The sequence below is a fragment of the Opisthorchis viverrini genome (assembly GCF_000715545.1).
Source record: "Opisthorchis viverrini unplaced genomic scaffold opera_v5_273, whole genome shotgun sequence".
Taxonomy (NCBI): Eukaryota; Metazoa; Platyhelminthes; class Trematoda; order Opisthorchiida; family Opisthorchiidae; genus Opisthorchis; species Opisthorchis viverrini.
Window position 1 is genome coordinate 139,311 of NW_008751925.1, and position 13,090 is coordinate 152,400.

The 13,090-nt window shown below is 42.4% G+C and overlaps 1 protein-coding gene across 1 annotated transcript in view; it reads left to right on the plus strand.

Annotated features, from left to right (window-relative positions):
• T265_09302 (hypothetical protein) overlaps positions 1–9,686 on the plus strand; it is a gene marked incomplete at both ends in the record, with an annotated part of 18,346 nt that extends 8,660 nt beyond the window's left edge. Inside the window, 7 exons of the mRNA XM_009175331.1 lie at positions 678–732; positions 1,730–2,129; positions 6,552–6,816; positions 8,424–8,496; positions 8,635–8,732; positions 9,077–9,257; positions 9,522–9,686. Coding sequence (XP_009173595.1) covers positions 678–732; positions 1,730–2,129; positions 6,552–6,816; positions 8,424–8,496; positions 8,635–8,732; positions 9,077–9,257; positions 9,522–9,686 — 1,237 coding nt within the window. The remainder of the gene's footprint in view (positions 1–677; positions 733–1,729; positions 2,130–6,551; positions 6,817–8,423; positions 8,497–8,634; positions 8,733–9,076; positions 9,258–9,521) is intronic.
• Positions 9,687–13,090: the final 3,404 nt, after the last annotated feature.

The window sequence follows — 13,090 nt, forward strand, 5'->3', positions numbered from 1 at the left end:
CTCATGCCATTCTGATGTTTACACACAATGAAGAGTTGTAATCAGGCCTCTAACTGGTTGATCTTCACTCACAATTATGTATGAACTTGAAACAGTTTGACGGCCAACCACTGAACACCACTCTTTTGCAATCAGATAATATTTACTGAGAAATTCGAGCAAAACCTACCGCCTCCCAGAGCATGTCCGACTTCGACCGATTGCTCCAAATTCTTCATACCGACAAAGGAATTTGTTCACATCTTTTTTGCAGCAGAACGCTGGGCTAGTAGTTCCTTGTTTCAAAAGCTTCACTTTCCGCTACCATATGACTCTTCTTGGACTGAGATTGAATGTGAATCATTCCTAACAGCTATTTCGAATATCCATTCTCCAGCGAGTCCCGTCTATGGTTATTTCAAAGACGTTTTTCTGTAAGAGATATATCTAGTACATTAGAAAGAGGATAGAGGAGGATAGCTTGCCGTGTTCTTTACCAACAAGTTCACCTACTTGTATCTTGTTACCAGTAGACAAACTAAAGTGAATTCCGACCTTGGTCATCTGATTGCTGGGCAATGGATAGGACGTGGAGGTAAATACTTTACAACCAAAGTGAATTGGTCGTTCAAGCAATGAACAAGTGTAAACAATTCCATTCGTTCAAATTTACTTGCTTTCATTTCGTTTTTCTTTAGCTCTGACAACTTCAGCCTCATGAACCATGGTGGCCTGGTCGAGTTTTTGCAGTCAGTAAGTTTTTATTTTGCGTGACTATGACTCATTTTGCAGTCGTAAGTTTTTATTTTGCGTGACTGTGACTCAGGATAGAAAACGAATCGCTTTTGTTCCTTCGCGCAATTTATTGACGCAGTATGGTTAGACATATGACCTACTCTTGCAGCGTTTATTACAACTTGCTCAGGGTTTATAGTTTTGAGGAAGCAACAAACGTTGCAACCTAAAGGATGTAATCCGGCGAGTCATTGACCATAGCTACTTTTTTTCGAGAAGCGCCACCGATTATCCGTGAATTGCGGTGTCCTCTTCCAAGCTAATCAACTTTAACATGTATTCTACTCGAGTTGTCAATGGTTCTGAAACTTACCAAGTGCTTGATAGAGGGCCGACACGTTAGGTAGTGTCGATACTCCCTGGTTACCAGGCCGATTTTTTTACGAGCTTGGCTGTCTCGCTGCGCACGTTTCACCACCAACCGAAGAGGCATATCCGGTCCATTGCTGTATATTCAAAACGCACAACGCACAGGCACTGTCACCTCGTACGGAAGTGATCGGGCGCCTCAATAAAATGCAAGGTGAAAAATAGGTATTTGGACATCAAGCTTGTGAAAATGTGCATCGCTTGTAAACTCATACACGAATGATCCTGTGCCTGGTACCTGTGAGTTGATCATCAAATTAATTCCAAACTTCGAGAGTTTGTTTCACACCTAAGACTTCGTGAAGCTTAAATCTTACGTGACAGTCCGGAGAAGATGTCGATTATTTCCAAAAGATGAACTGACATAAAAACCGGAATAGGAATTTAATCAATTAAAATGTCGTGAACTGTCAAAAGTACTCGAGTGAAACCAAAACCCGCAATCTCTAGGTTACAATATAGTTCCCCCTTCCAACTGAGAGAGCGGCTGGATGTTCGACTACCGTCCAAAGTCCAAGATTACAACAGGTTATGCTTCCTGTACATAAGTAAGTTAGACTTCAAGCATAACCTATTCTTTTTCCAGACTGTCTCAGTGTCTTCATTTCAAAAACCGCCGGAATCAAGTACTACCAGACAAAGTCGAGTGACCAGACCACGGAAAATCAAGCATGTAAATTTGATGCACTGGGAGGCAAGACACTTCTATCGAACAAAAAGTCAAAGGAACATCAATCAGCCAACTCAGCGTCCCAACGTGATACCCTCCTCCAATAACACTTTGGGCACGAGTCGTTCTCGAAGTGAGCAACGACAACCCCGGTCACATCGTGTAACCAACGCTGCCGTTCATTCCCCAAGACCACTAACTCATGTAAATAGCCAACGACAGAAACAGACAGTTTTCCCGGCCATAAAACTTAGCCAATCCGAGTTTCGAACAATTGTTCAAAAATATGAGACGGATCCGGTGGTCAGACAGCAAGGTGAGTCTCGTTTGATGTAGAGAGTGAAATCGGGAGAAAAATCAATATAAGATAATTCCTTTGGCTTGCAAACGTTTTGTTTGCAGTCCAGGACATGTTCAAAGTGCTCAGTTGAATGACACTCCCTCCTTACCTAGTTGTTCGTATACAGATTTTGAAGAGTACATAATATTCTCTCATGTGATTGGCTAATTGATATGCACACTTCCTATAATGTTATTGGCCTTTTAAGATTTGCGCTGCGTTGTGGGCCGTTCGTCTGGTATTCCATTGGTTGTTTGTATAACCTCATTGTTGTGTTTAGGTCCGTTTCTGACTGTTACGTTCCGATTTTGTGCTGTGTTCTGGCCTTTCTTATTTGAAATTGGTTGGTCATAGTGTTGACTGTTAATTTTCTTAGTTTCCTTCAGTCTGATTTATCTGTTCTTGGTTTGCAAATTGGTTTCATTTTTTTTAGTTTTCTGGGCCGGTAGTACAGCCATGTTTAATTTCGTTCTTTCTACCTCGTGATAGCTAATTTGGATGTGCTTTCAAGATAAGTATGGTGCATCTCTTTGTTGGGTCAATAAGTATATCCATCTTCAACCACTCCATTCGATACTAGTTCGGGAAGGTTAATCACTCCCCTAGGATTTCCTGTCTCTTAAGTAGAAATTCGCCCCGGTTTGCTGTGCGGCTTTGAGTTGCGTAGTTCCACAGTTCTTCTACTCGCGTTGATCAATAGAGTGGGTCAATTTCAATGATTTGTTGATAGTCTTTCTAATACGGTGCCCTGCTTTCATGTATTCGCTCTATTTGACCTCATATGAGTCAAAATGTGAACGGTTCTCCAGTAAAATTTGAGTGAAAATTGACCGTGCCTTTTGGTTACAAGCCTCTGTTGTAGACAGCGTCCTTCCAGTTTGTCCCACGTAGAGCTTGTCACCACAGTGAATCTTGTACACAAGGTCGGTTCTCAACATTGTGTCTAGTCGTCCCTTTGGGTTTGATAGTGCTCCCCGTAGAGTGCTCGCAGGTTTGTGGGACATGATTTTATGCTACTGCCGTAGCAGTCGTGTAGACCTTTCCCGAAATATTCCTGATGTATGGAAATGTAATCCCTTCGCATTTCACCTGTGTTGTTGAAATGGGTTTCCTGAGATTCCGCTAAATGAAGCTTCCAGGGTATCCATTTGTCTGGAAGGCTTTGTACAAGTGTTTCATTTGTAGCATTTTTAACTCCGTAGCCATGCAGTGCATACGATATGTCTGTCAATTAGTTTGCTGACATTGGTCTCGAAAGAGTCCAGATCTACCTACGTGAACGGTGAGTTCACATCAAAAGAAACCAGTACTCCATCCTCTCCAGTACTTATATTCCTCAGTATTTCCAAGAATTCCCAAGCGTTTATGACTGAGTGTTGTGGTCCATGGATGAGCTATCTCAACCTCTTCCACAGGTTTTTAGTGGGTTGCAAGTTGGAGTTCCCGGAAGTGATGTGATTGATTGTAGCGATGTTGTCCCTTCATGTGTATTCGAAAGTCTGTGGAAGCCCAGAATAACCGAGTCCTGACCTCTCAGTTTCCAGTCATGTTCTTTTTTGATCCTTTGAAGTTATTCGGGCTTTTTTCAGGTTCCTGTGGATCCTCTTCGCAAGTATTTTGCTTTGATCATTCTCATTGCGGTGGTATGTAGTTATGTCGTTCAACAAACTTTCGCTTTATTTATGTGGTCCTGCCTTTTTGTATCCAGTTTCCTTATCAGTTGCTGGTGATTTTGGAATACAATGGGCGAAACCTATGCGCCTGATAGGACATTCATGAAAGCACAGAATAGTTGAGCATGCCTGTGCTGAGCTATCAATAAGTGCCCAGTGTTCTGGTTCGCTCCCGCACTTTGGTCGATTGATGGTGTTTATTCAACATGTCCATGGGAGTGCCACGGTATTGCATGTTGCTGGCTCAAGTTATGCCAAAGGCAAAGGTTTCAGAACAATGTGTAGGCGTAACATACTCTTTCAAGGGTTGCTGAAAGTCACTCAATGATCGGTTTCACGGTAAGTTCAACGTGAAACAAAACTGGATAGATTTCGAAAAAGGCTGGTAGTTGCACCCAACATGTCAGTAATGACTGTCCCCTTCAGTTGAATATTCTGCACCCAACCGCCTCATGTTTCAGTTGGTTCCATACCCGAGATATCACAATACATCTTTGTTTGAACGTAACACGCTACTCACAAGGTTGTTGAAGCCTCTTCAACATAGTACGACCGACTTCGCTCTTACTGGGGTTCATCAGAAAGGCGCAGCCCCCTAGTTTCGTCCGTGTTTATGTTCTAATTTAACGCAGTCAGGCTGTTTACAAAGCCCCTTAACGGATTTCAGTCCAGCGAACTCTTCCCACAATCCATTATGAATTGTTCCTTAACTGAAGAATATTTTAGAAATATTTGGGTAAAAACGCTATTTTAGTTAGAATACAATGTGAACTAAACAGCTACTAAACTCCGTGGACGTAGTTCATCGCCGCTCAAATTTTCAAGACGCGAAAGATGCTTTTCACCAACTTGGGATCGAGTGGATAACTAGTTCGCAGACTCCACCACTTTGATCTAGAGTTTTAGTCGTGGCGGTATTGTTGACTATCCTATCCCCAATCTACTCTCTGTCGTCATGTACAATCACATTTCATGTAACACCTTTATCCATCTTCATTTGGAAGGATATCCCTTTCTCGCTGGTTAAACAGAATGTGGAACAACTGATAAAACTCACTGACAGAGTTATCTGCTGTGTGAACTTCCAAGAGGTCATCATAAACCATTGTGCGTGACCAACTTTCACGAGACAACTTTATGAATCTAAACTAGAGCACACACATGCGACCAAATAGTAAGCAGCTGCTGAAATCACTTGAGGAGACGTATTCTTTTGTTACTTGAGTTGAGCACATTACTTCAGTAGTATTTATAGATTGCCGAGGCCCTCATTATCTGATTATCCACAAATATTCTCAACTGATTTGTCTTGTTTTTTCTTGCGTACTTTTCTCGTGTTCTTTGTAATGACTCAGTGGCAAGTTTTTTTGTTTGAGCAATGAGTGGCGATGAGTAAATTTTCAGATACGAAGTATATTGATTGTCCGTGATTTTCCAAAGGTAAGTGGACAGAACGAGGTAATCGCCCGTCCGTAGTGTCTCACTCAGCTCATATATCCCGTTCGATGTGCTGCTGAGATTCCGTTGAGCCTCATACTCTCATGACTTGGTGCGACGTTCTAAACAATTAAAGAAATAGACAAACCGTACGATTCCCAGGTCTGTGTTGGGATGAGGCCACTCAAGATTTCACTTACTCCGCGCAAATGCGAAATAAAAATGTAACATGACCAGAATTTAAAAACCTTGTTGAGACTTTCCGCTCAACAACCTCTGCATTCCACACAATTTTCACGCTCCCAGATTGCATAGTTGGTTTTGAGGACCTCAAAAACTATGCTAAATTTGATTTCTCTGATCCACGGTAATCAGGTTGCCCACGCTCAAAATCTCAAAATTTGCTTCGTTCAGATGGATGTTTATCAGCACATGGGGCGAGATGGCTCAAGGGGTTAGGGCGCGAATTTACTAAACGGAAGGACCTCCGCCACTCGACCTCCCCTGTCTAGGCTTGGGCAACCTGGTAGTATCCCAGTCCTCGTGCTTACTTCAGGTGCCATGACAGCCAGGCATTGGAAGGGTGTTACGGCTGAAGGATTTTATCAGCACATCTGACTCTGTAAATATAGAGTAGTAAAAGTGCAAAATTTAAACCATGTGGTGAATCCGGCTTCTATACATGAGGTCAGGTGGAGGCTAAATTCAGATGGGATCCTGCACAAATAAAGTGGCTGGGAAAAGTACGCCCAGCCAAAGTTCACACGAAGTCAAACTAAAGTGGCCGAAATGCGACGAAGCCCAGGTGACTGCGTTAAACTAGGCTCGCGATGACAAGGTCGAAAAGTTTTTCTCATTCAAGTGAAGAACCAGAAAAGGAGAAACAGGTTCTAAACGGAAACAACAAAACGTGAAATCTCGTTTTACAAAATGATAACAGGATAAAAGAATGAACGAGTTCTAGGCGATTATTCCCCTGTGATGACTGGCACTATAGTCCCATGTGTGTGGCCATTTGTGCAACAAATTTTTCCCGAGGAATCGTACTTCATTGGACCAACATAAGTTGGCCCAGTCCTAGTGATAGATATTACACACAGAGAGAAGCCGTTAAAGAGGGTCATCCTTCCTAATTGTTTCGTGGTAATTGTCCATACCCTTGTTTCATTGCTCAAGCTATTTAGTTGCGGGGCGTAACATGATCCACTTGTGATTATCAGTACCTGAGTCAACCAAATTTATGAAAATCTTATTTCTTTGGTAAACATTTTTACCTCCATCTAACCAGGACGACTATCTGCTCAGGGATTCTACCGTTTCCTTTTGTCGCGAGACTATTTGACCCTTACCCGAATGCGGAAGTTTGATGACCAAATGCAGACTATGAGATGTCCATTCTCCCACTATTATCTCCAATGTGCGCAAGTCATCGTTCAACCGGTAGCTGCTCCTTTCGAATTCACCTCACAGGATGGTGTGAGCGGCCCGATCATCTTCAGGAATCGGATCAACTATATCAGGGCACTTCGTCAACTTTTATTGTTGGGAACCCGGTGAGTATAAATCCAAACATGGCAATTTATTCACACAGCTCAACTTTAAGGATAACTGAAATTCACCTAAAGGTGGTGAGTTTTACTCTTGTTACACGACATTTAAATAATTCGTGGCTAATCGAAGTCCACAGCACTCTGAGTGTTTCAAGCCGTTTTGAATTTTCTAGCTTTCTTGAGGTATTGCACTGAGTATCAGTTAAGCTACAATGGAGACATCGTCCTACATATCAACCCAGAACAGGGTGAGTTTTGAAAACTTCACGTATCGTCTACGGTGACCTAAGTTTGGTTCAAAAAGGTTTCGCAAATTGTGGGAACTACGACTGAGAGCGTATTCCCAAGCGTATTCGCACAGTGCATAACATGCTCCAACCAGTCCGATACGTCAAGCCACGTGACCCAGCCTACCAAGTCATTAATATCCATGGGGTTAGCCCGACGCAATCTATCGCATAGCATAAGTCCATTATAAAGCCCTCCGACGAAAGTCACTTTTACTCCTCCAAACAGTCACTTTTTGAATGTGACAACCAACACTGTCATAAACGTGTCACGTGACGAATTTGACCTTCTTATTGTTTGATGATGAACCTTAAGTTATTCTCAACGTTTTGGAACAACTCTACTGACCAAAGTTACCATGAAGTCATCCAGTTATTCCCCTCTTATGGTATAACATATATATGAATAAGTATACATGTACTCTTTACTTGATGATGGTTACAGTTGAAATTATGTACGGTACGCACCGCTACGCACCACTAGGCCCCCTCGTCACCTCGATTGGTGATGAAGCGTTTGCAATCAAATTGCCCAGCTCAGCGAACAAGCCAACGACCCTGTACAAAAGAGTGTTCACGGGCACTATGACAAATTAGCGAAAATACGCGTAGCTTTGTTCCAACGTAGCTGGAAGTTAAAAGACCAGTGAGCGAGCAATCACTCAAGGATACTAACCGATCAGAAAGCTTTCATTGCTGGTTTGTCAGCAAAGAGATCCTAATGCGAAATACCAAACATATATTCGTCAAGGAATCTTCAGATATTTGGATATTTCGTTTGGGACACCTAGTTTAATACCGTAGTTCAGCTTTGGTACCTGAGTATTGTTCGCTGTGGGAACTGTTTGGTTAACAGTCCTCACACTTTCTGGGTTCCCGACTTGTAGGATCCTCATCAACCAATTCACTTATTAGCCGTTTCTTTGATTAAGCGGCTTTTCCAAATGATACGGCACTGGAATGAGATAGCAAGTCATGGTTCATTATCATCCAGGACGTTAAATTACACACAGGTTCTTTTCAGATACCTACTTTCCGTATGTATGTATGATTGTGTTCCGTGTATTCGCTTGCTCACAAAATAGTCGCATTATAAGAACTAAAGTACTGACTAGGTTGTGAATACTGCCATACGTGACAGTGCTGAGTGGAAATGGCCGAGAGGTGGGTAATGTTTAAGCAGGCAACGAAATGTGAAAACAGTAACCAGTAAATTTGGTTTACAAGAGGGACTCAACTGAATCTCTCGTTTATTATATTCGACAACTGAATGTGCTGCGTCTTCATGATTCAGTATATATATGTATATATATTTCAATAAAGGAAACTACTCACGAGGTTGTTGAAAACTCTTCGACAGCGCACGACCGGTTTCGCCCTTCGTGGGCCTCATCAGGTAGAAGCAGTCTCCTAGTTTCCGTCAACCTCATGTTCTACTTGAACCCAAATTGGCCCGTTTTCGAGAAATACACTCATTTACAAATCAATTTGGTCTTCACGAGAGACACGATATCTCGAATATCGTTTTAAGTAGAACGTAAAATTGACGGAAACTCGGGGACTGCGCCCACCTGATGAGCCCCAACAAGGGCGAAACCGGTCGTGCGCTGTCAAAGAGTTTTCAGCAACCCTGTGAGTTGTTTCCTTTATGAAAAAAGTGATAACTTAACTTAGTCACGTGGACAACTGCTAGCTCCGGTTAAGGAAGCATACGCAATGGTTTACCAGCTTTCGAACTGGACATGGCCTTTTGATTTGGGGACATCTGGAAAAAGAAATGGTGGCAATCGAGTTTTCGATACTAACAACACCATCAGTTAGATCCAGCCACAGCTTCAGTGGCATTAGTACTGCCTTTCCTACCATTTTTTATACAATCATCCAAAAAGTTAACGAGCCGAGATTTAATGAATTAAAACGGGTTTTTTGGTGTTTTGTGCAAGACAAATCTCCATTTCAAGCACTTTCCTTTCTAGATGTTTGCTTTTAGAATGTTTTGCCAAACCATCCACGCAACCGGTGGTACCCGGTCCTGGAAGAGGTCGGCAGGCTGAACCGGAATTGTTTATTTTCCCTTCTTTGATGACGGACCCAAGCAAAGAACAAAACCCACTGCAAGAGACCAGTATGCGAGAGGCATACGCCATTCCAATCGAAGTACGTACATGAGAGAGGTGCCTTGTCGTTGCAAGATCGATACACTGATGCGATTTCTCTTTTTTTTGTAACAGTCAAATTATAGGAACTCATTGACAACTAACAGCAGTTAGATCCGATAAGAACCCCTCGATCACCGACAAATCACTGATTTTTTTATTTGTCTTCATATACAACACTTAGAAGCATACCAGAACACCGGGAAATGGACCACCCATTTTGCAGTGATGTAGTTCTTCAAGTACAACTTATTCTCTATTTTAGCCAATTTCAAGATTATCGAGTCACACTAGCACACTACTTATCAAAAATGCACTACTCATAAGGTTGCTGAAAATCCTCCGCCAGCCCGCAACCGGTTTTGCTCTTCTTGGGGCTAATCAGGTAGGCACAGTCCTCGAGTTTCCTCCAACCTTACGTTCTGCTTGAATTAGCGAAATACACCCATTTGCAAACTGATGAGAGATTCAGCTAGGTTCCAGATGAGTGTATCTCGCTAAGTTATTTTATTTTATCGGTCATCATTTTGAAAAGATATGCTCACTAGGGTGGTGAAAGAAAGAGGGCCTTCCCTGTGGAGTTATTTGTTATGAAATTTCAACTGACTGGTTACTGACCATTGGACAGGAAAGCAAAACTCTAATTTGTATCTTATTTACAAAAGCTGGACATCCATCTCCTGAACGCGTCTTCTTGAAAGTTCCTGGAGATTCATTGACTCCAATTATTCCTCGCTCAAATCAAAGCAAATGTCACAAAGTGACTCCACCAATTCCGCAACAGATCTCTCCTTTTCAAAAGACGCAAAGCAAAATTCCACGAACAACACATACTACTCGCGTGCCTCCCCATCAGTAGTGTCACCGTTACAGTAGTAGATGCACGTTCAATTATGCTCTTTCCTCTCACACTTAAGAAAGGTGGCACTTTGTGGGACAGTTTAGCTTGTGAATCATTCCAGTGTTGTGTGAAGGAAACGCAATAGTTCCTGGATATGACTATTTTTGGATCAATCAGAACAAGGAGAATTAATCTCACCCGAAAATTTCCGGTTCGTTACGAACATCACAGTAATATTGCGTTTGAATGCAGACTTCGTTCAATTCACTAAGATGAAATTATGGCCTAGCCCATTCATGCTCATCCATATTCCATCACAAACTACTCTGACGTCTAGGTGTTTCGAGAAAGTGGAGGAACGCTCTATTTTTGGTTGTAACTGAAGTGGACCTTTCGTTTGTGTACGCTTCTTCACCAACGGAATGCGTCTTTCGACAGTGAAATGGAGCTTTGTGATAGGCCTATTTTGATCGGTGGTTTATATATATTGTGTTTGGTTTCATGAGCTTGGGGCAAACCTTCACTCAAGATTACTTAGTTGACCGGAGAGTTCAGCCTATTGAAACGTTAGCGTACGCTCTGATTGGTCGGCATGCTTGAAATGGACAAACTTGTACTTCATTCATTGGTTGGCTTTCATGTAGATCACTTCCTGTTCATCGCTGAGCCCCCTAAACCGCGCTATAGTTGTTTGCTCCGAGATTCGGTAAAATGTGATCAAATTCCTGGTGCGTTGCTGGTACCGAGAACGAAGCAGTGTGTCTAGGTCGATTTGCCGGTTGACCAAAGTAGGCTTGTTACAAAAATTCTCCCAGATGTTCCGTGCCTCAAAGAGTTAACCTCCTTCTGGGTGGTATTTTATCTTCGTTTATTAAAGCAAAGAATCGTGACTCCCGATCACAGCGTCATACTATTTCAACCGCGTCCCATTTTTTTCAATCTTGGTCATTATAAAATTTGTTCTCGTCGATACTCCACCATCCGCATTTTCTTCAACTCTCTTCACTTATCATACTTACTACGTATGCTCATGAATCATTAGTGACAACCAAAGAGTAGTATCAGTTTGGCGTGCTTAGCCTGTCACAAATTGTGATATATATATATATATATATATATATTCATTTTTCCCTCTCCAACTATTTCAGATTGTTCTAGACGTGATCAACAAGGCTGCATTTCTTATCACTCCATACCCGCTGTTACTGGTTTTACGTGTTCAACAACTCAGGTAACTGATTTTGTGCACCTGCCCCCTTAATACGGTTGAGAGATACTCATTTCCCCCTAAAAGTTTAATCGGGACAACTAAATGAGATTTATGTTGGTAGTCAGTTTATACCTAAAAGTCGAAAAACACTGCACAGCTCCTCCATCATTTTCGGTGGTCATGAACAGTGTGCTTTTCCCCTCGAATCATCATGGTGATTCAAACTCGTAACCCCTCGGTTAGCGGTGCAAGATTAAACCGGTGGGCCACTAGTGGTTGATGATTTGTGCGACTGATTTTATCTAAGAGGAAAGTTTCTTCGAACGACTGCTTGTGACCTCTGCAGTATGTTTGCATATATGCGGTATATCCCACAGCAATATAACCCTGAATAAAGCACGATCCGTACTTATGGACATCTTCTGAGTTCCTGCTGGGAGTGAAATTTAAGTTGTACGTGGGTGCGGAATCTTTGGAATTCATTGGCAGCTCACTCTCGTTTAAAAAGTCGCCCTCTTGTTCTGACGCAGTTTTCCTGGCGAGTCCGCACCAAAAGCAATTTTCAGGAGTCTGTGACGCTACCAGACTGGGGAGCCCCGATGGGCGAGCCAGTCGATCAGCACAAGCTGGATGGTTACTGGTTTGTCGTTCCATCCTTCGGATCAACCAATCACATCACTCAAGCGTGATCACATGTTCCTGTTCAGATGTAAAGATTGGGGTGCGTCTAGCGTTCACTGGGGGAGCAGCGGTAGCACGCTCGCCTTGCATGTCAGATGTACCGGATTCAAGAAGCTACTCGACCAAGAATATGCATTGTTGATGAGCTCTACAAGTGATCGGATTCAAGAAACTACTCGACCAAGGATATGCATTGTTGATGAGCTCTACAAGTGAAGAGTTAGGGACGTCTAACTAATTAGGATAGACGATGAGAAACATGGTCTCATCAAGCCAGAAGACCTTTCAAGACTGGGTACAATAACTGCAGGAATTCACCTAATCCAAATAATTGCCTTCTGTAGTACACGTATACTTGTACTCCATCTGTTGTTTAAATCCAATTCACTTGGTGTTTGCACCAACCCGAATTTCAAAATGTTATACAAGTCCCTGGTGTGAAACACGAGGGAGCTTGAAGATTCCGCGTGAATCTCATGGCGTGATTTCTGAGCCATGGTTTCCACTGTTCAATGATTATGTGGAAACGAAGTAGAGTCCAATATGCAGGGACTATACAGTGATGTAGATGAACTATCGAATAATAATTAGCCTGGAAATGTTCGTATAAGTGGAAAGTTTCCACAGGTGGATTACAAACGATCGCCTGAACGAAGAATTCTTCTCAATATATCTTCAACTGGCTTTTCATGAGTGTTTTAAAGGCGAATCGTTGGAAATACAAAAAATGGCCTAAGACACAATGGTTAAAATATGACATTGGAAGCATTGTGCATTTCAGCTAACAGCCCTTACGAATTCACTGTTCACAGTGGTCAGCTAAGTATCTGCGCTTTGTTCACATGTTCCGTTCAATCGCGCAGTACCTGCAAGCGAAAAGCTGTTATGTAGGCCGAGATTACAAAAGGTATCCGCATAGGAAAATCCCCTCTGTTACGCTGAACAGCAACTCCTTCTGATGAGCAAAACTTTCTGGAGGTAACCGCGTATGTAAGTCTGGTGCTTTTTTGGCGGATGACGGTGAGTATTGTACCTCTGTTCACTCGACGTCTTGTGATGCATTAAGATCGGGCCTTCACTAGTTTGTGTAAACATATTTGCT